Source organism: Stenella coeruleoalba (assembly GCF_951394435.1).
Source record: "Stenella coeruleoalba genome assembly, chromosome: 16".
In the NCBI taxonomy this organism is placed as follows: domain Eukaryota; kingdom Metazoa; phylum Chordata; class Mammalia; order Artiodactyla; family Delphinidae; genus Stenella; species Stenella coeruleoalba.
In genome coordinates, this window is record NC_137162.1 from 15415082 (window position 1) to 15442135 (window position 27054).

General features: G+C 38.4%; 1 protein-coding gene across 7 annotated transcripts in view; it reads right to left on the reverse strand.

The window, feature by feature from the left end:
* Window positions 1-21512, reverse strand: part of TRUB1 (TruB pseudouridine synthase family member 1) — a 111948-nt gene extending 90436 nt beyond the window's left edge. For all 7 annotated transcript variants that reach the window (XR_013824403.1, XR_013824404.1, XR_013824405.1 and 4 more), the window contains exons 1-4: window positions 21204-21512; window positions 17896-17994; window positions 11575-11630; window positions 5107-5188 (exon numbers count right to left, since the gene is read on the reverse strand). Coding sequence is in view for 2 of the 7 variants with exons in the window: in XM_079901004.1 (XP_079757130.1) it covers window positions 5107-5188; window positions 11575-11630; window positions 17896-17994; window positions 21204-21483 (517 nt within the window). In the remaining 5 variants the exon portion in view is untranslated. The remainder of the gene's footprint in view (window positions 1-5106; window positions 5189-11574; window positions 11631-17895; window positions 17995-21203) is intronic.
* Between the last annotated feature and the right edge of the window lie 5542 nt (window positions 21513-27054).

Below are 27054 nucleotides of genomic sequence, written 5' to 3' on the forward strand. Positions count from 1 at the left end.
GCAGCAAGTTATTTTACAATAAAAGCACATATAATATTTTAGATATTTTTAATACGTAGTGAAGCATGCTGGCTGTATCTGAAACATGATACTAGTCTGATCCAAATAATAATAATTGTCCCTGTAAGAATAAAGACTCTACCTCCAAAGGATTTAAAAAGAAATCAAGAATAAAATCTCTAAAGCAAGTATATCCAATAACTGGCCAAAAGAAGGACCTTTGGTAGAAGATGATAGGTACGACAGAAGTACCATAGAACTTGAGTAATTATTCTTTGTTTAGCAAATTAATAAATCATCAATGTGATAGTATTCATTTGAAATTAATTTTTTTAAGTCACTCCCATAAAATTAATATATACAAGACCATGTTACATGTTATTATTTGCTTAAAATTTATTGGCTCTTCCAGTGAACTTCCAACATGAAAGCTGGTACTTAACTGAACTATGGAGTTAAAAGCAGGATGATGGATTTAAAAACGATATTCAGGGACTCCCCTGGCAGTCCAGTGGTTGAGACTTTGCCTCCCAATGCAGGGGGTGTGGGTTCGATCCCTGGTCGGGGAACTGAGATTCCACATGCCTCATGACCAAAAAACCAGAACATGAACAACAGAAGCGTTACTGTAAACAAATTCAGTAAAGACTTAAAAAAAAAAATTCACCCAGGATAGAGTTAAATGGTTACTGGACAAGCCTTGTCACCAAAAGCAGCTGTTAAACTGGAAAAAATACAGCAAACAATTGTTTTCAAACATTAGACAACACATAGCAAGGACTATCATCCCTGAGAGAAGAGGAAAAAAACAAGGTAAGGCCCACAGTCACTTGCTTTTGCTTGGGGGTGCTTTCTGAACTGTACTGCAGGGAGGGGAATAACAAACAAAGCTCTGAGCAAAGATCAGAATTTGGGGAAGCGGCAGCAGCTGGAATTTGAGAGCATTACACAGAGAAAGTGATGTCTATAGGGGTCCACTTGAAACTGGTTAAATTCCAAGCTGTGCATATATAAGTGAGTCTTAACAAAGTTAAAAAAAGAGCTACTACCAAACCTCTTACAAGGCTGGAAGATGTCCAAATTCCAACCCCTCAGAATGAAGAAACTTTGCTGAATACCCCAGCACTCGATAGACACCCAAGAAAAGCCATGCCTTTGGAGTAGGGCTAATGCAGACCTGAAAAAAAAGTCTACTTTAGACCCATCCTAACAAGGAATCTATACAAAAGCGACTAGAATTAATAAGTGAGTTTAGCAAGGCTGAAAGGCATAAGATTAATACACAAAAGTCATCTCCATCTATGTATATCTAGCAATGAACTATCAGAAATTGATATTTTAAAAATCCAATTTATAATAGCGTTAAAAAAAAGAAGTACTTAGAGATTTCATATACAAAAGAAGTGAAAGATCTGTACACTGAAATCTACAAAAATATGGCTTTATTTTTGCAACTTTTCTCTAAGTTTGATATTATTTCAACATAAAAAGAAAAGTCTTAAAGGAATACAATGAACAACTTTATACCAATAACTTGGAAATTTGAGATGCAATGGACAAATTCCTAGGGGAAAAATTATCTAGAATGACACAAGAAATAAAAAATATTAAGTTTGATAGCTAGTAAAGGAATCTAATCCATGATTAAAAGGTTTCCTAATAAAGAAAACTCCAGAATCAGATGTCTACCAGTAAATTCTACCAAACAGTAGAAAAAGAAATAATGCCAATCTCACATAAATTCTTCCAGAGAATAAAAAAAAGAGAGAGAGAATACTCCCCACCCCATTTTATGAGGTTGGTATAACCTTGATATCAAAACCAGTCAAGGACATTAAGAGAAAGGAAAAATACAGGGTAATCTCACTCATAGACAAAAATGCAAAAATTCTAAACTAAATATTAGCAAACTAAATCCAACAATTTAGGTAAAGGATAGCATATTACGATCAGGTTGGGATTATTCTGCAAATGTAAAGTTAGTTTAATATTTGACTAAGAAGGAAAATCAACAGATACAAAAAAAATTTGATAAAATTCAATGGCTGCTCATGATTAAAAAAACAAACAAATGGCAAATTAGGAATAGAAAACAATTTCCTTACTTTGATAAGAAAGCTATAAAAAAACCTATAAAAGAAAATCTATAAAAGTAAGGTAGCAGGGCCTCCCTGGGGCACAGTGGTTAAGAATCCACCTGCCAATGCAGGGGACACGGGTTCGAGCCCTGGACCGGGAAGATACCACATGCTGCAGAGCAACTAAGCCCATGCACCACAACTATTGAGCCTGCGCTCTAGAGCCCGTGAGCCACAGCTACTGAGCCCGTGTCCCACAACTACTGAAGCCCAAGCACCTAGAGCCCGTGATCCACAATAAGAGAAGCCACTGCAATGAGGAGCCCGCGCACCGCAACAAGAGCAGCCCCCGCTCACCGAACTAGAGGAAGCCTGCACACAGCAACAAAGACCCAACGCAGCCAAAAATAAATAAATAAATAGAAAAGGTAGGAAAACTTGCTCTTTCAGATAACAAGACTCATTCTAAAACTATAGCAATTAAGATAGTTTGGTATTAGCACAAAGACTGATTTTTAATAAATGGTGAAAAACACTGTTTAGAAATAACAGAAGGTGTCAGGATAGAGAATAAAAGAAAGGGCCCTATTAATATGGTTTGAACGTTGCGTCTACTGAGCTACAGACTCATTTTCTATGGCTAAAAATATTATTTGTCTAGATAGGATAAAATGACCTAAGATCATTCACTTGCCATTTACTGCATACTGCCTTACTTTAACCAGATGTCAGTTGTTCTCAACAGGTTAATTAAGAACCGTACTTTTGATTGTTATAATGATTGGGTAGGGTGGCGACATCAGCAGCACTTAATAGGCGAGGACCAGGGATGCTGGATTTCCTGCAATGTGCAGTGGTACAGCACAGTGAAGAACTGTCCTATGCCCTTCATGACTTCTGGAGGTCTGCCAGATGTTCATGTGGGTGAAAGTCTGTTTATAATTACCTTAGGCTAGAACATAACTCCATTTCCCATTTAAACGCAGAATTTTTTGTACAGTCTTACGTACACTGAACTTTCCAGTACTGAGTCATCAATACCACATTCCTGTCAGTCCGCATTTGACTTGTGGCATTCACAGTGATTTACGTATAAGTATCTGTTATATATAGTATATATATGACTACTTCATGAAGACTTTGCATGTAGTAATATCTGTGTATTTACATAATGATATGTCTATTTTACTATAAATTACCTTTATTTCTTCTTTATAGTCCACTTACTGTATTAACATTGTTTTTTTTTTAACGTGTAGGTAGTGGAGAATACCTCTGACTTTTATTTCAGGATAATAAAGAAGCCATTAGAAAATATAAGTTATAGGTCTTAGTATTAGTTCACAGAGGGTTGAGAACATAGGTCCCAGTTCTCTATATGACACAAGTTCCTTAAGGAAACAGGGTAGGTCTTATATTTATCTTCCCCCTGGTACCCTGCTGTACAGCTTAAACAGATGACAAACATTTACTGATTTACAGAAATCATACAGAAAAATCATGTCAATCAGCAAAATTCTCTGAGCTCTCATTTTCTGGGCCTACAAATACTATTCAATAAACTATAGGGAGCTCTCCCTTTCAGGGCCTAAAGAAAGTTGCTTTTCAAGATTATAATGAGATGATTTTAACAAACTAATACGCTTTCTTTAAGGTAAGTAAATAAGGTTATAAATGATACAATACAAAGTAGAGTTTGTAAAAATTCCAAAATGCTTAAGGGCAGGAAGGAAGAGTATGTTTAAGTAGTTTCATCACCCTGGTCCTCTTTTAATACCACCTACTCAACGAACTGCACCATCATGTAACCAGTTTTACAACCCAGAAACCTAGGTCGTAGTTAACAACCTCCTCTCTGTCATTACCTCATCCAACCAAGTCTCACCAATTTCACTTCCTCACCATTCTTCTAATTATATGTGTACTGACATATACTGTAGGATACTCTGGAAATCGCTGACATCCTCCTAGGCCGCCTGAATCTTAAAAGCATTCTGGCTGAAGATTGCAGTTGGGTTTCCATTAAGTGAGCATCTGCTATTATTCCATAATAATAATAATTTCAAGGCTAATTCAACATCTATTTTTTAAAAGATTTGAAATAAATCAGTGATTTTTCTTTTCATTTTGGTGCTTGATTAATCATGCAAGATACTAAGCCACATATAAATGTTAACAGGACAAGTGAAGCTATTATGAACAAGAAGGTTGGTCTCACTACTAGGGTAATATGTAATATATATTAAGACCACTCAACACAAAAACATAGGGAAGCAGATGCTAGACTGCCTATAGGTACATTAAAAAAAGATAACATTAAGTCCAGGCAGAAAAGAAACCCAGGAAGCTTACAAATAATTCACAATTGATGACACAATAATGTGGGTGAACTGACTGTACAAAAACCACAACTGCTGCATTATAAATAGCATAAGCACTATGAGAATTGCTAGGAAACCATTTATCTATCCTTTCTTAAAGTAGCGCAAGAAGGAATGGTAGAAAAATTAAGGTGGGCCCCAATGAGTTCTGCTTTACTGCTAGAGAAACAGCTTTCCTTTTGTCTTATCTTTTTACATACTCCAAAAGCATAGAAATATGATCAATTTAAAAGTACTAAACCTAGTACATTTATCTCAACAGCTAAGAGATAATTATAAAAAACAAAAACAAAACAACAACAATGGCAAGATGCAGGTAAAATCTAGCAAGAGAGTTTCTCTGCTTTGTTTCACATTCATTAGGAAAAATGTCCTAAATCCCAGCTATAAATGGTTTTTGGCAAGGGAGTTAGTTGGAAGAATTCTGCACATTAAAGAAAAACTGATTATAGGAAAAGAGGTAATTATTATAAATCTTTATTAACAGACATACCAAATAAGCAAATATGTTTTTCCAACCTTCTTAACCCAAAGAAATGTACTGACAATTAAAATCACTGGGAATATGAGATTTATTTTAAATTCTGAATTCAGAGAAACTTTCTCTAAATATTAAAAACAAGGACTACCTAAGATGAACTTCATACCGTAAGGTTTTTCTTCTGTTACTTTCCCTGTAGAATCTAGCGTGTCAGTAGCTTTCCCCAGTTCACCAGTGGCAATATACCTCTAGAGGAAGAGAAACAAGGGAGAGAAATAGGCCATAAGGTAAAGAAGAACTGTTATGCATGTCTTAAAGTTTATACAGAACCTTACTAATACTACCTGATACAAAATAAAGGCAAAAATCAATAGACTGCAATTGCTTTGTTAGTTTTTTTATAAATTTATTTATTTATCTATTTATTTTTGGCTGCATTGGGTCTCCGTACGTGCTTTTTTCTCTAGTTGCAGTGAGTGGGCTTCTCATTGTGGTGGATTCTTTTGTTGGGAGCACGGGCTCTAGGCGGGCGGGCTTCAGTAGTTGTGGCACACGGGCTCAGTAGCTGTGGCTCACGGGCTCTAGACTGCAAGATCAGCCGTTGTGGTGCACAGGCTTAGTTGCTCCACGACATGTGGGATCTTCCCGGACCAGGGCTCGAACCCGTGTCTCCTGCGTTGGCAGGCGGGTTTTTAACCACTGCGCCACCAGGGAAGCCCCGCTTTGTTAGTTTCTGATATGTGGGAAGTATTGTACAGATTGAGGAACATTCACAAACTTCCCACACCAGCCAACATGACAAGGAAAAGCCTGATTTTATTGATAATCATGGCTTATAAATATACTGTTACTGTAAAAAAAAATTTTTTTAACGAGTTTTCTACTAGGCAGTTTTGATTTTGAAGGAAAATTTTCAAATACACCTATGAGTAGAGAGAATGGTACAATAATCCCCTACCTAGTCATCTCAAGATTCAATGATTTTACCATACTTAAAAGTAAAATTAATTTTTAATTAATCAATTTATTACTTCTTACATAAAATACCAAGAGTAATCTTAGTAACTTGTTTATGCATTTAAACAAAAGCTAAATATGTAGAAAATAAGGCAAAACTAGTATAGCATAAGTAATGTACATATGTGTTTCTTAATAAAGAGAAAATCTACTTCTTAAGCTCTCTGAAAGGATAAAAGTCACTTCTCAGAACTGCTCATTATTCACAAATGAAGAAGTAGATCACTGAGTTAACTGAGGATTGTTCTGCTTCCCATCTCAGGCCACACTTATACTACATATTCTTTGTATTCCTCTCTTTTGATCAAATTCAAATTTTATTTGGAGGTTCACATGAAGTAGTGAGAAAAATGCAAGGAATATAATTCCCACTGAAAAGAATATGTAGTTACGCTGAGTAATTTAAGCTGGAGAACTTTGCAGAATTATGTTTATTAATGATAAGCTTATTACGCTACCACACCGAAAACATGTGGTTTTGAATATCTTCATTAAAAAGCAATAGCTCTATACAGTTCATAAATGTAAGTCCTTCAAAATTTTCAATATAGTACTTATGAAATGTATGAATATTAATAGAGTGTAAAGAAAAGGTACAAATTAGACTACCTCTGGAGAAAGTAGATTAGAGATGCTCTAATCTCCGAGAGTTGCTAAGTTTCAGAGGAACATTATTCAAGTCACACTTCAGAATTGACATTGACTGGTTAACCTAAAAATGCTACTGTATACCTGGGGGAAATTACTGCCCTCTGAAATATCCCAGGGGAAAAGTTTGTATATCCCAATGATAACACTTGTTCAAGGGTTGGAGGGGGATACAAAGCAGCTTTCTGACGAAATGTTGGCTTTGCCTACAGGTACTATTATGGTTTATCTCTGCATATATATATATATACCTTATATACCTGTAAATTGCTAGGTAAGAGTCTTTATATGGCATCAATGATTTCCTAATAGAACATCAACCCTTCCATCGCTCACTGGTTTCAAAAGCACATATAAGTAACCAACTTTTAATCAGCAATATAGAAAGCTAATAAAGATAATACTCCAAAACCTCATCAAAGTCTGTTACTTCAAAGTACATCTGCCATCCAGATTCTGCTGAATGACTGGTTCAAAGAAAGTATAATTTAGGGAAGAGAGTAAAGGGACTATGCATCTATTGCCTTCTTCTAGGTAATCTATATTCCATAATTAGATCAAGTTAGGTCAAAGGGATGTATTAGCCTAACCCCCTTAGAATCCTTTTACCAAAGTTATATTTCATGCAGATCCACTTCTTCACCTGTTGTAAACTATTTTGAGATCCACTATCTGTCACTCAATATTCCTTACTGTAAGAAATTTCTTTCTGACTATAATGCCCAGGGTAAAGTCTCTTCATTAAAAAACTGGCATGCTTTCTCTTTCTAATGAATGTCATATTTTTGCCTAGGCCACCAAAAATCACAGATAGAAATAAAAGCAACGAAATTAACTGTATTCAAGATTTCCAACAGAAATTGCTTGAATAAAATTAACGTCTATGGAACATGTAGCCAGAGGGACCCAAGAGGCCTGAAACTCAGGAGAGAGAGATTTGGGGATAGTGAAACACTTGAGAATAGTAATAACAGTATCTGTTGAGCAACTTTTGTGTAACAGGCACTGTACAGAAAACCTACATGCTTTATGCACACATTACACTCATAATCCCAAAAGAGAATGCAGTGAGAAAAAAATGGCTCAAGAGAAAGTTGATCATTGGCAGAGCAAGGCTTACCATATGACAAAGAGAAAGCTAATGACGAAGACAAGGAAGGGCTCTTTTCTTAAATCTTACTCCAATCTGATTGGGAAGGAATGCATGAAAGGAGTGGGGTGGTCTAAATAATCTGTGGTCTTCACAAAATGGAGGCAAATTAATCTCATGGCCTAAAGATTTTAGGTAAAGGTCAGCACTCCACCCATTAATTGATAGTGTTGTATGAACTGGTATTTATTACATTGAATAGGATTCTAAGGATATTTCTTGGTTCAGCAGAAAAGAGTGTTAGGTCACATTCAATCAACAATGTCTCTCCTTAGGACTGGATGGTGAGGCAACGGTGTATTACGATATGGCTATAACATGAACAGCGAGTATCTGCCATCCTAGAACTAAGTATTTCTACTCTTGAGGTAACCCCACTCTACACATACTAAAAGGCTAATTTTTCTAGTAGCACTGTGATGCAAATAAAAATTCATCTGTAGGGCTTCCCTGGTGGCGCAGTGGTTGAGAGTCCGCCTGCCGATGCAGCGGACACAGGTTCGTGCCCCAGTCCGGGAAGATCCCACATGCCACGGAGCGGCTGGGCCCGTGAGCCATGGCCGCTGAGCCTGCGTGTCCGGAGCCTGTGCTCCGCAACGGGAGAGGCCACAACAGTGAGAGGCCCGCGTACCGCAAAAAAAAAAAAAAAAATTCATCTGTAAAAGTGGAAAAAGTAAATATGAGGTCAAACAGCAGGCCTGTGCCCCATTAGAAGGCTGCAGACAATTTTTTAAATGAAAGAAAGATATCAAGAGTACACTGTACATAGGGTTAAAGTTGTTTGATAAAATTTTTGGTTCTTATACATGAATGGATATATAGAGTCATGTGTAAAATGAAATTCTTATTATGGGTCTTCCTCAAAAAATTTTTGTAAGTCACTGTATAAGATCTCCAAGATTACAGCCAGTGCCAGAAACAAAATCTATTTTTAAAAATTCATTAACAGGGCTTCCCTAGTGGCACAGTGGTTGGGAATCCACCAGCCAATGCAGGGGGCACGGGTTCGATCCCTGGTCCGGGAAGATCCCACATGCAGAGCAACTCAGCCCATGTGCCAAAACTACTGAGCCTGCACTCTAGAGTTCGTAAGCCACAACTACTGAGCCCAGGTGCTGTAACTACTGAAGCCCGCGCACCTAGAGCCCGTGCTCCGCAACAAGAGAAGCCACCGCAGTGAGAAGCCCGCACACTGGAACGAAGAGCAGCGCCCGCTCGCCGCAACGACAGAAAGCCCAAGCGCAGCAACGAAGACCCAACACAGCCAAAAATAAATAAAATAAATAAATTTTTAAAAAATTCATTAACAGCTTTTAACTACTTTTGATAAAAGTGTAATGTCCAACATACTTAAAGGTAAAATTTAAAAGATTTAATTTTTCAACAAGTACATAATCTAAAATTAAAAGTATAAGAAACACAAATAGCTAACAAGATAATAACGCTTATTTTTTACTTACTTTGTGGTACGCGGGCCTCTCACTGTTGGGGCCTCTCCCGTTGCGGAGCACAGGCCCCGGACGCGCAGGCCCAGCGGCCATGGCTCACGGGCCCAGCCGCTCTGCGGCATGTGGGATTTTCCCGGGGCGGGGCACGAACCCGTGTCCCCTGCATCAGCAGGGGAACTCTCTACCACTGCGCCACCAGGGAAGCCCAATAACGCTTATTTTTGAAACATGAAACACCCAAGAACTAGGTCTCTATAATAAGATGCACCTGGGATTTTCTATTTACTTTACAGTCATCTGAGGATCGGTGATTTCACTGTATGACATTCAGCTTTCCTAGCTGAATACCAAAATGGTTTGTGATAAATAAACTTAAGCCAGAGCCAATGATGTATTTATATTTCCAGTCATCATATTTCTGGAAATATGCCTGGAATTTACATGTAAAACCTTTCAACAACATATAGTGTGTTACATGTACTTGTGGTTTTGGAGGGGAGGGCTGGATAATGAATATTCCAGTGAACTTCACGTATGTTATCTTGGGAGGAAAAAGAAAACAAACACATTCCTTAATGCAAATATATCTTTTTGCTATTATTATAAAAGTGACTTTTCATTGTAAAGATTTTGGAGAACACCAAATAATGTGAAAAAAGAAAATAAAATCATCCATAATCCTGTATCAAGGTAACCACTGTTTATATTTTAGAATTAAGGAACATATATCAAGCAACTGGCAAATCCTGTAACAGAAACAGATTCTAAACTCCATGGGTCAGTACAATGTTCAAATTTACTGTAAAACTGTCAAACTCCTCCACTCTAACACAATTTTTATACTCTGTGATTTTTCAACACCAATATTTTGAAGACTGCAGAGCAAGCTGCATGGAAATTTTTCCATTTATCTAAGGTATTAAGATCCTTCCCAACTGAAAGACACAGGTTTTTATGCCAGTTAATAACTAAAATGGGATGTCAAAGGCAACAGGCTCTCCAGGGCTTTTTATTTTAAGAAAAGCTTACTTAGACCCCTGGCACTCAGAGTATGGCCCAAGGGCCGGTATCCACCATGAGATAAGTTCAGAAAATGAAGGTGCTTAGAAACTTCTTTAGCAATTTGACATTGCCATAACAGTTTAACTGTATTTTATAAAAGTCATCAATCAGTCTGCAATGAAATGGGAAGTTTTTTAAATGGTCTTTGACCACTTTTTTTTTTTTTTTTAAAGAAACAATTTAGACAAAACCACTTTATCCAAACTATTTATATCCTGCTTGGAGCAAGGGTTTTAAAACAAATAAAAAGTTTAGTCCAGGAAATTGCTGAAATTCTTCCCTAACTAGTGGCATATTAATCTTCCTTCCACAGGCATTTTCACTGGCCCCTGGCCCCAACTATCATAACCAGCACCTAGTTGCTAATTGGAATACAGATATTATTATCTCTTTTAATGCTAGAAGAGACCCTTGAGAGAATCAAAACCATTTGTCCTAAGGAAAAACTGAGAGGCCCGGAGAGGTCAAATACTGACATCTAGACTTGTCTTAGGGCTCCCCTGCTATTTCGATGAGGGTTCTCACTCAACAGGTTTAGAGCCTCTCCTGCCTCTTCCTAACCCCTCCTCCCTCTCCTAGCAAATACCAGGAAAGATGCTTTCGGATTTAGTCAAGGAATGATGTAACATCATCTTAAAGAGGCCCCATTCTTTTATTTAGTAAACATTTTATAACCATTGAAAAAAGCATATCTTTTGTTGGAAATTGCATGGTTTACAAAATGGTATTGCTTCTACAAAAATTCCAAGGTTTAAAAAAATCTTCTGGTCGGGCTTCCCTGGTGGCACAGTGGTTGAGAGTCCGCCTGCCGATGCAGCGGACACGGGTTCGTGCCCCGGTCCGGGAGGATCCCACATGCCGCGGAGTGGCTGGGCCCGTGAGCCATGGCCACTGAGCCTGCGCATCCGGAGCCTGTGCTCCACAACGGGAGAGGCCACGGCAGTGAGAGGACTGCGCACCACAAAAAAAAAAAAAAAAATCTTCTGGTAGAATTTATGATCTGTAAGTTCCCTTTCACTTAAGAAATACGATTATACAAAACAAAAAAACCCAAAAGAACCTAAATACATGTATGTTTAAATTATGGGCATCACAAAAGTTTTGCTTCTATGAGTCAAATTTGTTTTTAAATCACTAATTTATAGTCTCAATATTTTGAATCTCAGATATCATGATTATAGACATTGTGTTTAATACTCAGTGTTGACATTCATGCAATTTATACAGCTTATTTTTGAATTGATAAAATCCAACACATAGGTCATTAAGAAAACATTGAAGAAAAACAGAACCATTCCAGTATTCTTACCTTGGACCCTGACAACATACTGGTCAACAGTTTTGTTCCCCTTCCAATTCCAACCACTACAAATCAAAGAAAGAAATATCATGACACTCTATTGTAAACCTAGGTTTTAAAAATGTTTTATGACATACATTGGTCATAATTTCTTGGCATATGTAATGTAAAGTTGGAGAACCATTTATTTAGCATAATGTGAGGGCTCCTATTACTCCAATTGGTTGAACTTGTCCTGCAAGTAAGAAATTCTGAAGTGCAGGTGGGAGACTTTTTTTCCTTTTCCGAAGTGTGAAACATACTAGAAACCTCAGTCCAGACAATCAGATAACAAAAAGTTTTGGAAAAACCTCAAAGGACTCACTGGAATTTTATATGGGCATCAGTGAAAATACATGGTACAATTAATCTTGGTATGATAAAATATTTGACAGAGTTCATTATTAAACAAAGCAAAAGCCATCATCATAACTAATGAACCATTTAAAGATGATTAGTGCCCAGTAGCATACAATCAAGAAAACAGAAACAACAAATCAACCCAACACAAAAAAGAATACAGGGTAAAATGAGAGCCGGGAGAGTGTATGTTCGTGTAGGCCGTACACAAAGTACAATGGCTCACGTCTCCTCAATTTCAAACATTATCCTTATGACAACACATTTCACCAGCCGAGGATGAGAGGACATAATCATTTCTTCACCTAATAGCACGCAAATTTTTGTAAGAATTGAAGTATTTCTCATTAATGGATACAATTTTGTAAAAGAACACAATATAACCACCACAATTCAGAATTATAAGCAACAAGGAGAAACAATTGGCAAGCTAAAAGAATTATCATGAATATTTATAGCAGATTCACTGAGTTTACTATGAATCAAATTCTACTCTAGATGTTTTCCATTCATTAGCTCATTTAATCCTTATAACAACCCTGAAAGATAATACAATTATCCCTATTTGATAGGTGAGGAAACTAAGGCATAGAGAGACTAAGAACTTTGCCCAGCATCTCACAACTAGTAAATGGTGGAGTTAAAGTTCAAACCAGACTAACAGCAGACCCCCTTCCTCTCATCCTCCCTGCCACCTTACTCATCTAGGCATTCTTCCCACTGCCGCCAGCCTAAAGCAGCCTATATACTGTAAACCTAGCTATTCTACATCTTATCCCTTCCTCTCCCAATTCATACCATTTCTGAAAACCTATACTGCACAAAGCCCCCAAACAATCCTCAATAGGGTCCCAATGCCTACAGTACCAACTCCTTAGTAAAGTATTCAAAGTCCATCCTTTGAAACACAGCTCGCATCCCAACTCCTTCATCAAGTCCATCCCAAACCCCCACCCCTCTCGGCTTCTCTGACAGGCATATTGGTTCAAGGACCAACATAGAAACTGTCTGCCTTCAGGATCCTCTGTTGAGCATAGCACCCTTCAAATAACAGCAGCTGCTGCTGAGGCAAAAACTTTGTACAATAATAAAAGATTCAATTCAATTTTATTCCATTCAAGAATCCCCAATCAATATTTTGCAAGGAGCTACCATGCACTCAATGCCAAGAAGAACACTTTTAATGGAACAGCACATTTCCTGACTTTGAAAGAGCTTATAATCTCATGGGGAAAATACAATACAGATAAGGGAAACTGCAAGTGCTCAAAAACCTGTTGCCTGAATTAATGAGTGAATAACTCTAAATAACAATACAACGGTATATGATTGTGTCAAAATGAACACAGAGAGAATAACTGCTGTAGGAGGTCAAAGGAGGGAGCACTCTAAATGGCTACAGAGGCCCGAGAATGCTTCATTCAAACATTTAGTGTGAGTTAGGGATTAAAGGATGTACAGGATATGAAGATGCAGACAAGAGAGAAGCATGTTCTAAAGAAGGAACAAACTGACAAATTCTCAGATACAAGGATGAGCACAGTGGGTTTCTCAACCAGAGTGCAGGGCGTCTTAAGAGCAGGCTGATGTGTTTGATTCTATCATGGTTTAAATGCTGGACTGATGATGATTTCTCTGCTAGTTCAGTGATCCAGAATGAAACAACAAGGCATCTTAGAGTTACCCAGCTTAACGCTCTCATTTTATACCCAAGAAGACCAAGGTCCATTGAAGTTCGGTGATTAGTGAAAGCAGAATTTTAGGAAGACTAATACAGAAGTGGTATATAGAAAAATTAACTAGAGTTGAGACCTAGCCAACCAGCAGCTTTTCATTCAAGGGACAGTTTATAGGACAGAATTTTTATTCAGCTTTTTCCCATTCAACCATTCAAAATTTTGTTGTATAGGTACAGAAATAAATAAGACCTTGTTTTAGCCCTCAGTGAGTTAACAAAACCAAAGAATACCGTGAAGTTTTACATTGGCAATATAAAAAAGCAAGTGGGCAGGATTCACATGTAGGAGACAGCATTTCAACCAAATCAGGAAAGGTTAGTAGGATTTCTACAACTAAAGAAGACAGAGATGAGCAGTTTATCTGAGAGGAAAAGCATAAGCAAATACGCAACAGTTTGAAAAAGTGTAAAGAATCAGAAGAATGAATGAAAACCAGGATTTTCCAAGTACTGTCTCGCAATTACTACTCTATGATCTCCCAAGTTTTCTGTGCTCAGATGTTTCTCTATAAAAAAATAAAGCCACTGTCTCCAAACCTATACAAACGTCTTAATACTCTATTCTCAAATCATTGAACTTGTTTATGATGAGAGTCACTTTAAGGCCGGCAAGTCTATTACACATGTAATTCCAAAGCATTTTGCAGTTGGAAGTTTCTACTGCCATTTATCTAACTCTCCAAGACCCTTGCAATCACTTGAAAAGACCAGTATCTTTCCACTTCCAGGAATCTATCTTAATAATCCAAAACAAAGAGGAAGTTTTATTCATAAAGATGATCCTTACAAAATCAGTCCTACTAACAAAACTGGTAATAATCTCCAATGACCTCAAATAAGGAAATGGTTAAATCAATATGACATCACATGATATTGCCATTAAAAATAATGTTTATTTCCCTCTTAGAACTGCTTTTGCCACATCCCATAAATTTTAATATGTTGTATTTGCATTTCATTTGTCTCAAGATATTTTTTGACTTCCCTTTTGATTTCTTCCTTGACCCACTGATTATTCAGAAGTGTGTTATTTAATATCGTTTTCCTCCTGTAATTGATTTCTAGTTTCATATCATTGTGGTTGGAGAAGATACTTGATATGATTTCAACACTTTAAACATACAAAATTATATTGGTCAATTATTCCTCAATAAAGTCTAAAAAAAGAAAAAATCATGTTTACAAATATTTTTAATTAACATGAAAAAAATGCTATGTTATGATGTTAAGTAAAAAAAGGATACAATGTACATACATACAGTAAAACAGCTCAACTTAAAAATTCTGCATCGACAAAAAGCTAGGAAGAAATATAACAAAAATGTTAACAGTGACTATTGCTGCAAGGTAGAAAATGTATAAGTTTTATTTTCAACTTTTTTTGTATTTTCTAAATTTTTTCACTGTGATTTTCTAACCTCTAAAGTTAAAAAATAACTTCTAAAATGGTGTATAGGGCTTCCCTAGTGGCACAGTGGTTGAGAGTCCGCCTGCCAATGCAGGGGACACGGGTTCATGCCCCAGTCCGGGAAGATCCCACATGCCGCGGAGTGGCTGGGCCCGTGAGCCATGGCCGCTGAGCCTACGCATCTGGAGCCTGTACTCCGCAACGGGAGAGGCCACAACAGTGAGAGGCCCGCGTACCACAAAAAAACAAAAAACAAATAAAATGGTGTATAAAAACTCAATTTCCATTTTAAGCGATTTATAATAGATGGGTATATTAGTTTCCTATTGCTGCTGTAATAAATTACCAACCTAGTGGTTTAAAACAAAACAAACTTATTATCCTACAGTTCTAGGGGTCAGGAGTCTGAGGTGGGTTTTACTATGGTAAAAATCAAGGTGTCAGCACAACTGCATTCTTTTCTGGAGGCCCTAGGGGAGAATCTTTCTCTGGAGCCTTCTTAGAGGAGTTTTCTTGCCTTTTCCAGCTTCTAGAAGCTGTTCATCTTCCTTGGTTCATGGCCCCCTTCCTCATCAAGGCCAGCAATCTCATCACTACAAACTCTGCTTCCATTGCCACATCTTTTTTGACAGTCTTCTGCCTCCTCTTCCACTTTTAAAGACCCTTCTGATTATGCTGGATCCACCAGGATATTTCAGGATATCTCTTAAAGTCAACTAATGAACAACATTAATTCCACGTGCAACTTTAATGCCCCCTTGTCACATAACCTAACATACTCATAGGTTCTGGAGATTAGGACACGGACATCTTCAGGGGGCCATTATTCTGCCTATCACAGTAGCACATTTTATCCTCTTTCTTCTTGGATTTACGGTGCTGTGCCTTAGAAAACAGAAGGTTATAATAAATAGGCTTCAACTCTAGAAGAGCTGAACTGATAAGAATCCTGAAGCCACTTCTAGAACCAATGGCAAAGAGTGCTGTGATTGATTGGTAATTTCTGCTATGGACATGGAGAGCAGGGAACAAAGGCAGGAGTGCCAGGTATTTGCCATCCCAGGTTAGGACAGAGACTTTAAAACTGAGCAGGTCCAGGTTCAGCTCCTGACCTTGCCACTAACCATGGGACGGACCTCACATACAATAAGTGCTCAATAATGATTATTATTAGTTATGGTAAGAAACAGTAATTAAGGTATCAGAATTTGCCTATTCAAGTTCTCTAATTCAGGAAAATGAATTTCCATGTGTTTTTTTTCTATTTTAACCTCAGGTAAAGATGTTTTTGTCAACATGCATCAAATAAAATCTGTAATTTCAGAAAATGCAAAATCATAAACTGCTTCTAATTTCCTTGAAAAATACAATTTTATTCACCAATTTTATCCTTTTCTTCTAAGTAAGCATTCATTTCCTTTGGCTGGCTTAGATCAGGTTTGTTTTTATTTGTATCTAATTTTAGCTCTAATAAAATGGACTGGATCACGTAGCACAGTATTTTTTAAAGCATGAGTCACAATCCATTAGGGCAGCATGAAATCAATTTACTGGATTATGATCAACATTTTTAAAAAATGGAATACAATAAAATATAAAACACCAGGGCATGTAAAAAGGTAAGGATTGTTCCATAAAAGTTTTTTTCTAGTATGTGGGGAAGGGGGAGATAGGGAGAATCCCAACATATGTATTTCTGTGACTGTGGATACAGTTACAAAAAATTTCTAAGAACATACCCTGTCCTGTGGATACACACTTTAGCAGTCTATAAAGATAAGACTTCAGAACCTCTACTAGATGCAAAAAAAAAAAAAAAAAGGATGGAAGAAAAAAGGATAAATCACTCCTCTCCCCTCAATCAATTCTATCAACTTTCCTCCACATGCAATAAGACATTCAACTAATGTCCCCAAGACAGAGTGACTGCCTCTGAAGAACTATAAGGTTCGCCTTCTCAAGAGAGCTAATGTCAGAGTTAGATTCGATACAGGCAGAACAAAGAGCCATATACCTTGTCAGGAGTCCCCAAGACTACCCCACCCTGGAAGATTCATCCATGGCTAAGATTTACCTACCGTGACATCCTAAGGTTACACAGCTGTATCCTAAGGGTAAAGACACTGGAGAAAATCCATGCTCAGGTTCCTTATTCTCTCTCCCTCTTATAAGGGGGGACACTTGAGCACGCTCCTTCCTCCAACAATCCAACAAGGAATAACATGTGTACAATGTTCCTGCTCAAGGGAGCCCATTAGAAACTCAGCACCCAAAGTTTTTATTGGAGGGGACGAGAGGAATGGTCACCCAGACACCCTCTGCCTGCATGGTGGGACAAAATCCCAGATTCCAAGATAGAAAGCAGGCGTTTAGCATAAACCACACTGTTCACACAAACAGTCAAGGGACAGTAAACCCATCCTTATTGGATGGGGAAGGGTGGGAACACAACCAAATCCAACTCCCCAGATGCAAGCAGGCCTTTCTAAAGACAGTGATTTCAGGCCTGTTGTGTTAACTCTTTTCTGCACAGATACAAACCCTTTCTCAAAGTCCATCCAGACATAAAAGTGGCTATTTCTAACAGCCTTCGATACCTCGTGCCAAATGATACAAGGGCTTCTTGAGAAGATGGCACTATAAATCCATCCTAAGGTTGGATATTTTGAAATATTCCAAGGTAGACTGAAAATGGCATGGCCTTAGTTAATTTTATCTGTTCTTAATCAATATTTCTTTCTGATGTAAGTGGCAGTTACATCAAACTTCCATTCGTATCTCTTACCCAGGACTCCTCGGGCTGCACTGTCTAGAGTCCCTCCATGCCCAATTTTCAAAGTCTGCTTTTTCCTCTTGGTCCATTCTGGAGAAGGCATTCCAGCTTCTGTAAGAGTAATTGGGATGAAAAAAAGGTAAGTACTGAGACAGACGAAGCAGAATCTCCATAAATACGGGATGAGGCAGTGTGGATGGAGTACTCAAGACAAATAAAAAGTACTGTACAAACCTAATATGTTAAGATTAGGACGATATTACTAACAAAGAACAGACTTTAAAATGTACAGACGCTCCCTAAATTACAAAGAAATAGTATTCCCAAATTAGTTGTCTAGAAACTAGAATTCATTTTCCAAGGGAAAAAAAATTTTTTTTTAAAGTGGGTCAATATCCACACGAACCCACAGAGATCTAGTAAATTCCCGGTAGCAGTGGGCTGGGAGACAGAGAATGATGAGAAGAAGTTGGTTTTTACATAGGCAGCTAGTTTTCAAAGTCCTCAATTTCATTTCTAAAATCTCTTTTGTTCCCTGGTGCTCTTTGCTGGTCTCTCCAGCTACCTAAATGTTGGGAGTACATCTCATACAGGGTTACTTCTGAGAACACTAAGTACCCAAACTATCTGTAGGTCTGTCCTCCTCTCCTAATCAAAACTCTCAATTCCTTAAAGAAGCTAATCTCAACAAAAGGTTATGTGGGAAGAGGGTAACAGTTTAAGTTGCCACTTATACTCCAAAGCATTTAGATATTAAAAAAGAAAGAAAAAAAAAAGCCAACCTGGCCTATCTCATATTCCTATTGTAAAAAATAAAATGAAATAATGCGATCTGAATGTGCTTTGGAAACTCAAAGCACTATAACAATATGCTGTTATCATCATCATCCTCATCATCATGGCATATAACATTGTAATGAGAGAATATTGGCTACTAGGCTTCAAATGGGAAAGGAGAGAACAGCAGGAAGAGCTCTATTGATCTGTACCCCTCCAAACCCATCAAACCTTCCTTATTACCACTGACACAGAGAAGATGGAAAATAGAGTAAAAGAAAATGAAAAGAGAAGACAGAGACAGGAAAGGAGGGAAGGCAGAGTAACAGTGAAGAAGCCAGGTTAAATGGCCCAAAGGATAAGTTGGGTTGTAATTACCGTCTTACTGAGTCAGAACTCCGTCTGGAACACAGTCCTATTGTCACTCTGTGATTACAACATCACCCTGCTTGGAAGGACATGACCATATGCTTTAACATAAATCTGTGAGGGGAGGCCTAGGCTTCAAACCCTTCACTTTCACTTGCAACCCATTATGGATCTCGTCCTGTATTCATAGAAATATTTTGGGGAACTCTTTGTATTTTTAACTTGATGGTCCTTGGAGTGTGGAGGCCCTAAAATTTACTGTCTTCCCTTTGTGTCCAAATTTACTTCTTTCAAGTCTGAAGACACACCGTCTCTACTATATTGGAATTTGGTTCACCCCATTGGTACCATTCATGGATGAATATTTATTAAGACCTTTTCTAGCTATAAAATTCTGATATGTTTTAGTCCTTGAAGGATTCAAAAAGACGGAAGAGCAGAGATTTTAGTACGACATGAATCAATGTAAGGAAAGGCAAGGAATGTTAGTAGAGAGCATGACAACTGACTGTGGCCTAAATCAGCGGTTGTCACACCTGGCTGGCATTAGAATGTCTTGCCCTGGAATCTGTAACTTTAAGAGAACCTTCCCAGACAATTCTGCCAGCCAGTTAGAATGGCATTTGGGAAGCCCTGGTCTGGCTAACATAAATATAGAATAGGCCAATCACAAGCAATATAGAAATGGAGAGTAATGAGAATGTCTACTTCTGAGTGAGTGGCTTCCAGAAGATGGTCCAGCAATCGCCTTGAAACAATCAATTTTAACTAAGTTTCAAGAGGAATTTCAGTTCTTGATAGGCAGATTAACCAGAAGGCCAGGATATGGCTTTAATCCTATCAGAAACTTGTCTGAAAGAAAGAATGATAATCATTACCTTGAGGATCAAAAAAGCCTTAGCTTAGCTAACAAATCAGGCCAAATGAAAGCAATTCTATGACGGAAACAACTCCATGATGACACCACAAAGCTTGTCCTTGATGTAATTCCTTCCTTCAGCATCCCGTATATGACCCATCCTTACATTATCCTAACAAAGTATAATGAAAGTATAACAAAAGAATAAGCAGATATAACATAGGTATTAAACATCTTCAGGAATGTACCTTTGCCAATAAACATTTGAATCTGTATTGTGTCAGTTTTAATTAACAAATTCCTACCAGAATATTTGCTTTTGCAGTAAAAAGGGCGGGGGGAGGTGGTAACATTTGCCAGGGGACACTAAACAAATAAGAAACTTCCTGTACTGATTTCATGGAAAAATAAGCCAGGGCCAAACTCTGGAGGGCCTTGAAAACCCAGTTAAATAGTTTTATCACCAAAGTTTGCAGAAATTACTGCTATGAGCTTAGCAAGACACAGTGTCTTTCACCCTCACCTCTCCATAGGTTAGCACAGGTCTGGCTTATTGCAAGATCCAAAAAAATCCAAGGTTCCTTGATTCCATTGTCTGAAATGATCTACTGGACTGATGAACTGAGAGATCCTTCAGGCTTTTCTAATATTCTCCCAGTGTATATGAGGAAACAAACAAATATATTTAGCACTATATTTAGTGCTCGTCAAAATGTGGTCCATTAACTACTTACACCAGAATCACCCGGAGCAACAGTTTAAAAATGCAGTTTCCTAAAAATACCCCCATATCCTCAGAATCACAGTCTCTGAGGGGGGCAAGGATTAGGAATCTGCATTTGTACAAGGGACTCTTGCCCACTCTATGAAAACCACTGTGTTGAGTCTTGGTTAACATCCGCATTTCCAACATATTTTTAGGAATGCAACTTTGGGGTGTAGAAAGCCAGTGATTCCGTTGGGTAGAGTTTATCTACGTGAGCCAAACAAAAGGCTTCTGAGGGATCAGATTGTAGAAAACTCGTCTGCAGGCCCAAGAGCAGAGGTTTATTATGTGGATGTGTGGGTTTTGCTTTTCGTTTTTTTTCCCTTGAGAACGACAACTGCCAATTAGGCTACAGGAGTTCACGTGAGGACAAGTCCAAGCCGGAGATGCCCCAGATTTCTGTCCAGAGCTTACACTGTGGCCGTTCTCCCTTTCCCTTCCTCTTATCTCTTGAGCCACGAGAGCGCGAAAAGCCCAGTGTGCTCTGTGCGGCTTCCGCTCTCACGGCGACCGCCTCGCCTCGGCCTGGTCCCCACCCGGCTGCAGTACCTGCCAGCAGCTTCTCCTTCAGCCGATTCAGCAGCTCGGCTGAAGTGGGCCCTTTAGGCTTGTGCACGGCGAACACGCCGCTCAGAGACAGCAGCTTAGTAGCCAACGCGGGCTTGGAGACCCTGGCTTCGGATCCGGTCCTGGCCGCAACCGCCGCGGCTGCAGCCATCGCTGAGGATGTGGCGGCCGTGGCTGCAGCCATTCCTGCACTTTCGGGGACTGGGGTTGTATCTGGTTTCAAGGATGACGACGATACCACCGCCGCCTCAGCAGCTGCCATACTTTTGCAGCCCAGACCTGTTTTGTTTCGTGGAGTCGCACACTAATGACGCAAAAGGAGTGCACCCAACAACCCCCAGTCTTTCCCCTTGCTTCGAAGCTGCCCGGGCGGGGTGGGATCGCAAGGGCTTGTGGGGATTGTAGTCCATGGCTTTCCCGTGCTGGCCGAAAGTCGCTGAGTCTTCCGAGGGCTCTGACGGAGTAGTTTTTCCCGTATAATACTGCCTGCTTCTTAGGTGGGGTTAGTTCGGTGCCGCAGGTGTAATTTGGGGTTGCCGAACCCAAACACCAAGTCTGTGTATATTTTCGGCGAGAAATCTCTTCACATCTCTCCCCCCGCCCCCTTCAAGAATTAAGCAGAAGTCAGCAACCAAGAATAGAAAACTTAAGATGCTGACTTCCGCTGCAGCTTGTGAAGAACCACGGCTCCCGTGGTTCACTGCTTTATTCAATTTATTGTGCTCTTGGATTCATCGTTCAGAATTAAAATACACCTGAATGTAATCTCAGAGCAAAGAACATGTTTACCTTGTTCACTGCTGTATTCCAGTGCCTCACACATAGCAGGCACTTAAATATTTGGGAACAGATAAATGGATACGAGTTCTTCAAATTCCTGAAAGAAACCTCTAGGCCAAGCCAGTGCTAAATCACGTAGGCTTATTTTGATGCCCTTCATGCACTCCTTTCCACCCCCCAAACCACACAACTCACATGTAATTCTTAAGGATTCTAAGATATTTAATACTAAGTCTTCTGTGGATTGCATCCTTTAGTAACACATTGCTTAGGCATTATTGCAGTTCATAAAATTAAACTTTACTTTAGATTTGAGACCTCTCTGGAAGTTATTTGTTTTGTTCCCAACAAAATTCAGCAACACTGTTCTGATCCTGGCACAAGGCAAAGTGGAGAAAAATTCTTCATCTTACTTCTGCATCAGATATATTAAATGGTATCACAAGTGTTGTGAGACAGATAAAGTTTGTCTTCATTGTTCCTACAAATTTCCTTACAGCCACCCTTTCTCCTCATCATCCTTTCTCACGTTTATATCTATTATCCTAATGATGCCTCTTAGCTACTCACAATCACCAATTATGGTATCCCATTTGAACTTGCCCCATGCATTCAAGAAAAACGAAAAAACCTTTTAAATACAATTATTATTTCTTCCTATATTTCCACCCTTCTCTGCCTCAGTCAGATCACCGGACTCTTATGAAATCTATGGGGTGCACAACAACGTAAATGTACTTAATGCAACATAACTGTACACTTTAAAACGGTTAAAATTTTATGTGATGTATAATATACCACAAAAAACAAAAAACCCAGCATCTGTGGAGGGGTGAGAAAGGGAGGGAGAGTTTTTGTAGGGTGGAAAGCTGAAATTCCTAGAAGCAGTTTACTTACTCTTGTGGTCTATTATAAAAACCTAAGCTAACTGAAAACATTATGCACAGGATGCCTTGGAGGCCAGAAGAGAAGAGAATTGTTTTGAGAATCAGGAGAGAGAAACTGAAAGATTGACAGGTCCCATGATTAGTGAATACCTGAGCCTGCTTCAGGATTTTCCCTTCTCCAGGAAGGTGGCTCGGCTTCAGAGGGGATGGCTACACCCTAGGGAGCAAAGCGTCCATTAGCCTCGGTAAGATTTCTGTGCTCTCCTCTTGGCAGAGAAAGTTTAAAGCAGGCTTGAACAGTGATGACTTGGAAATTAGAGAGCCTTTTCCCAGTTGTCCAGACATCAGTAAGCTTCCCTAATTCTGCTGTGACTCCGATGGGGGAGTGGAGGGAGGGCATAGCTAGGGGTGAAAAAATAACGCTTTCATTTGAATTTTCCACAAGCCCATTGCAGAATCAGAGCTCATCTGATTAATAGAAAACAAAGAAATAAGTATTTCTTGTACATTTTATTTCCTGGATGCTAGGGAACAGCAAAATTAATTCAACTCTGCTATCAAATCTATATTATTGGCATCAGAAGCATCAAGTTCTAATTTTCTGAGGTAACCAACATCTCCCACATTGGGCAAGCCTTGCATTTATAAGTTATCTTAATATATGTGTGAGTTAGGATTCTTTGGTTGGGAGTGACCAAAACTGATTCATATCAGCTTAGAATTTATCAGAAGGATTCTTTTTAAAAAGGGTTTATCAGAAGTGTACTGGAATATTATGCAGAACCTGGGAAGTTCTCTCTTTTTCTCCCTCTCTCCCCACATCCTCCTTTCATGCTACTCTCTTGTGTTTTTTTCATTTTTCTCTTTTGCTTCTAACAGGCTTTTTTTCTACTTACTCCTTACTCCACATTCTTGGTTTAGACCATCCTGTTTTGATCCAATTCCAAAAATATCCTGGATGAAGCCACTCCTGGCCACCTAATGAACATAGCACTTCACTGATTTCATTCCTCAACCACAGCACTTTCCTTGATTATTTTCCTGCTTGATTTTTCTCCATAGCGTGTTTCATGTGACATACCAAATATTTACTTATTTTGCTTAATGTCTTATTTCCTCCATCAGAATGTAAGCTCTGTGAGGAACTTTTGTATGCTTTAGTCGCTGCTATATCTCCAGGACCTGGAATGGTGTCAGGTATAGCACTCAATAAATAGTAGTTGAATAAAGGAATGAATAAACATGGCAGCTCCAGCAGAAACCACGTAGATAGAGGGGAATAGCGCCAGTTCCCAGAAAAGTAGAGTGCTGGACACGTAAAATATGTATAGTCCCAGTGTAGCTTATCTCATGTGGCCTCAAATGTTTTTATCTCCATTTTATTTGTATGGAACTGAAGCAAAGAAAAAATAAGACTACCTACTGCTATGTAAAACTTCGGCTTTCTAGACTAGCTTCCATGCTGTCCTCAACTACCCATGTGCCTCCAAAGATCGTTAATTAATGGGAATCAAAAATTGATAAGACTTTCAGGTTTTATTCCAAATCTGTCACTGGCTCTCCCATGGTTGTATCACTGGGGCACTTCTCTGGTCCTTGCTATAGGTATGTGTGCCTGGGAGAGCTTACTCTTTACAAAGGCTTCTCCAACTGTTGCTCATCTGTGCAACTTTCTATAGATGACAGAATCATAGAAAATAGTGCTTGATGCGGACTTCTCTGGTGGCACAGTAGTTAAGAATCCACGTGGCAATGCAGGGGACACAGGTTCGAGCCCTGGTCCGGGAAGATCCCACATGCCACGGAGCAACTAAGCCCATGCACCACAACTACTGAGCGTGCACTCTAGAGCCTGCAAGCCACAACTACTGAAGTCCAGGCACCTAGAGCTTGTGCTCCACAACAGGAGAAGCCACCGAAATGAGAAGCCTGTGCACCACAACCAAGAGTAGCCCCCTACTCACCACAACTAGAGAAAGCCTGCGTGCAGCAACAAAGACCCATTGCAGCCAAAAATAAATTAATTAATTAAAACAAAATAACAAGGCAATCTGATAAACTATCCCTATGAAGGTATGATGTTGAATCAAATAAAACTACTACTTGTGTAGGTCAAAATGTTTGAATATCAGCAATTTCAATCTAATATTAACACCTGATAATAATTTTACGTGTCATTTCTCTAGGGGTATTTCCATTTTAGTGGAGGAATCCAAGAGACAAGAGACAACATTTCAGATCAGGAAAGGCAGATACTTGTGAACTTGGAAACATTCAGATGCTTGCCGAATTATACCATACCCAACCTACACTTTCTTGACAGTTTGTTCCATTAAGCTGTACCAATATCTCTTTATGGCATTGTCAACTCGTACCCATTCAAATAAATTAATGTTCCCATCTCAGCTGACTCATTTGGCAGTAAAAGCTAGTTCACATGCCAATGCATTAGCTGGCTCACATGACCTCTCTATGAAAAAAAGCACATTTTCACAGTAATAAGCTAAAAGGAGCAGTATGCCCTCCCTTGCCCAATGTAGTAGCTCAGGTTAAACAAATGTGAAAAGTTTTAAGGGGCAAAGAGATGGAAAAGAGGAGATACAATGAAGAAAGACCTGGAACAATACAGACGTTTTACAATGTATAAAATAAGAGTGCTTGACATTTTGTGTTTTTAGGTCTATAAAGAGATGATTGTAATTACTCCTGAGCTCTCAGAATGTTTATTCAAAGAGCACAATTGATTCCCTACAATGTACACAATGTTGTCGAGATACATTAAGGACATTTAATAAACTCTGAAATTAAATCAATATATACAAGTATAAATATTAAATTTGTATTAAAGGGCATGAATAATATAAATATTGATAGTTTAATACAAACTACATATACGTGATTATATATATTAGGTAAATTACAAATACAAAAGAACAAATTACTCTGTGATTGGTCAAATGTTGCCTTTAATGCTGCCAAAGCGACACAGTAGATCTGATTGCTTTTATTTTATTTAGCATTCATTTGTACAACAAATATTTATCAGGCACATGCTCTGTGATAGGCACGTGAAATAACTTTCATATTGACCACTGCTGCAAATAAAGTCATTTATAAACAGCCTGGAGAAAGTGTTATCAGTATCTGTTTTTAAGTAGGCTCTGAGGATTTGGAATATTTAAAACCGTTCTATATTCACATTCCAAAGATAATGTACAAATTGTCTTCATTGATTAATCTATGCTATCATAAGCGGGGGAAATGTCATTCTGTGACTTCAGTTTTCTTTAAACGTTTAATAATGTTCTCCACTTGAGGAAGGGTTTAAGGCTGGACTCAGAGACAGAGGTGATGGATGTTTCCCATTACCAGGTTGAAAGAAAAGCTTCTTACTTAGCGTGGACTATGCCTAGAGGCTAGCAGAAGAAGAAAGCTTTGCCCGGTCATCAGTTATCTCAAAACTCCTGAAGATTTCAACCTATTCTATTACTACTTAATTGAATTTAGAAAATTATGATCTTCCTTTTGAATATTTTACAGGTTTTTAAATGTACGATTGATTTTTTTCTTTTTTTTGGGGGCTGGAGAATGTTTGGGTGTGTTCATTCTAATCTGTGATTTGCTATCTATTCCACAATTTGAAAAACATCTGAATGTTTTGGCTACGTTAGAAAATAAAAGTATGCTCTCATATTTTGGAGCCAAGGCACATCTGCATAAGTTCTTGATTATGTAGATATACCTTGGCTCCAAAAATGTCTGATTCTTGCGGTTAGCCTTAAGTAGGAAAAGCTATTTTGGAAAAAGCAAAGCTTGAGTATGAAATTCCAAAATTACTTTTTACTACTTCACATTGGATAACATATAGTATATTATACATTTATTATTGTGAAATAAAATTCATATTTTATGACAAGACAAGAAAAATTTAAACATGAAAAAATGTTCTCTTCCTTTTGACCTCTTTTCCCACTATTGTACATTGTGTATCTGCATTATGTATTGACCAACCTTCCAATCAGCAAAAATGCTTGCTCCACCATAAAGAGAAATATATTCCTAGCATCAACAAGGCAACTCCTTAAAAGAGAACATTCCTTCTTGATCTTGTAAGGGGCCATGATGACCCATGACCCACTACTCACTAGACTGTGTAAACAGTCAAT